The sequence below is a fragment of the Myotis davidii genome, unplaced genomic scaffold, assembly GCF_000327345.1.
Source record: "Myotis davidii unplaced genomic scaffold, ASM32734v1 scaffold78, whole genome shotgun sequence".
In the NCBI taxonomy this organism is placed as follows: domain Eukaryota; kingdom Metazoa; phylum Chordata; class Mammalia; order Chiroptera; family Vespertilionidae; genus Myotis; species Myotis davidii.
The window spans coordinates 315,457-316,801 of record NW_006290305.1 but is presented as its reverse complement, the minus strand read 5'-3'; the positions used below and the strand labels follow the sequence as shown (position 1 = coordinate 316,801).

Below are 1,345 nucleotides of genomic sequence, written 5' to 3'. Positions count from 1 at the left end.
TAGCCTGGCCAGAGGGAGCGGAGTGTCTGTGCTGAGGCGCGGGCGGGTAAGATATGGAGAGCGAGGAGGCTGCAGGGCACAGAGACCACATCTTCCAACAGAAGTTCTGGCCAAAAGAAGGGGCTTCACACCCCAGCTGCTCTCTCCTCTGCCCTCTGATATGCTAGGGCGCCATACGCTAAACCAGAGGACACAGGGGCCCACGATGTCCTAGGAGAAGCCAGCCTCTCAGGCTGCAGAAGGGCGAGTGGAGAACACCTACTCCAGTGGGCCTCAGGGTCGGGGTGCGAGTCTCAGCATGAGTGTGTGGGGAAGTAACAGAGCCCTTCAGTGCAGAGGAAGGACATGGCCACTGGCATGGGGTTGATCCCCAGGGAGGGCGGAGTGCAGGGCGGGTGGATGGGCAAGAGACCCAGAGACCAAGATGGGAAGCCCTGCTGAGCTCCAAGCTGGATGGACCGGGGGCATGGACTAGCACAGGGGAGGGGCTGGCATGCAAGGATTTAGGGAGCAAAGGGGACTGCAGGCCTTGGGTCCGTTGGCTGGGGAAGGAAGCAGAGGGACCTTGGGGTCCTGGCTCAGCCTAAGGAATGTGAGGGTGGGCCAGTCCAGGTGCCCATCCGGGTGGCGAGTGGGCCAGCTGATGAGTGGCAGATGGCAGACTTTCCTTCTGTGCCTTGCAGGTGGCCTCGGCCCGGAGTCTAAGAAGATCCTGACACCTGCACTCAAGAAGCGGAGTCGGGCCAGCAAAGGGGAGATGGCCAAGCAGGAGGAGGGTGCGGAGCGGCAGGAGCCTGCGCAGCACGTGACACTCAGCCTGTCTTTCAAGCGTTATGTCTTCGACACCCACAAGCATATGGTCCAGTCTCCCTGAGTGACCCCGGGCCACCTTGCCTGGGCCCAGGCTGGACCACAGTGCCAAATGCCCAACCAGACATGCCTCGACCTCCAGCAGTCCCCCCACAGCTCCACAGGCAGCAGGCCCCCAGGCCCGGCCTTCAGAGGCGGCAGTGCCCCCACCTCGCACCCTCCTGCTAGAGGACAGCACCCAAGGAGGAAGGGGACTCAGCTGGAGAGGGGCCCAGACATCAAGCAGCTGGGTACTTGCCAGCTGCAAATAAATGTCTCATGGTGGCTCCTCATTGCTCATCTTCTGTGTTTTTATCTGAGGGTCCCCCACCACCAACCACCCAGGAATTTCAGGGAACCACCAGGGCTCCTGCAGAGGGACCCAGCTCAGAGCCCAGTGGGCTGAGAAATCCACAGTGTGCTGGGCCCCTAGACAAGACTGAGTGGCCCCAGAATCTCCTGGGCCTTCAGGGGGGATGGGGATCCTCTGGGCAGC

General features: G+C 61.8%; 1 protein-coding gene across 3 annotated transcripts in view; it reads left to right on the top strand.

The window, feature by feature from the left end:
• Nucleotides 1-1,142, top strand: part of EEFSEC (eukaryotic elongation factor, selenocysteine-tRNA-specific) — a 250,923-nt gene extending 249,781 nt beyond the window's left edge. For 2 of the 3 annotated variants that reach the window (XM_006763214.2, XM_006763213.2), the window contains one exon: nucleotides 684-1,142. In XM_006763214.2, the coding sequence (XP_006763277.1) occupies nucleotides 684-874 (191 nt within the window). In that variant the 3' untranslated portion in view covers nucleotides 875-1,142. The remainder of the gene's footprint in view (nucleotides 1-683) is intronic. The other variant, XM_006763215.2, reaches the window with a different exon arrangement.
• The last annotated feature ends 203 nt before the right edge of the window (nucleotides 1,143-1,345 follow it).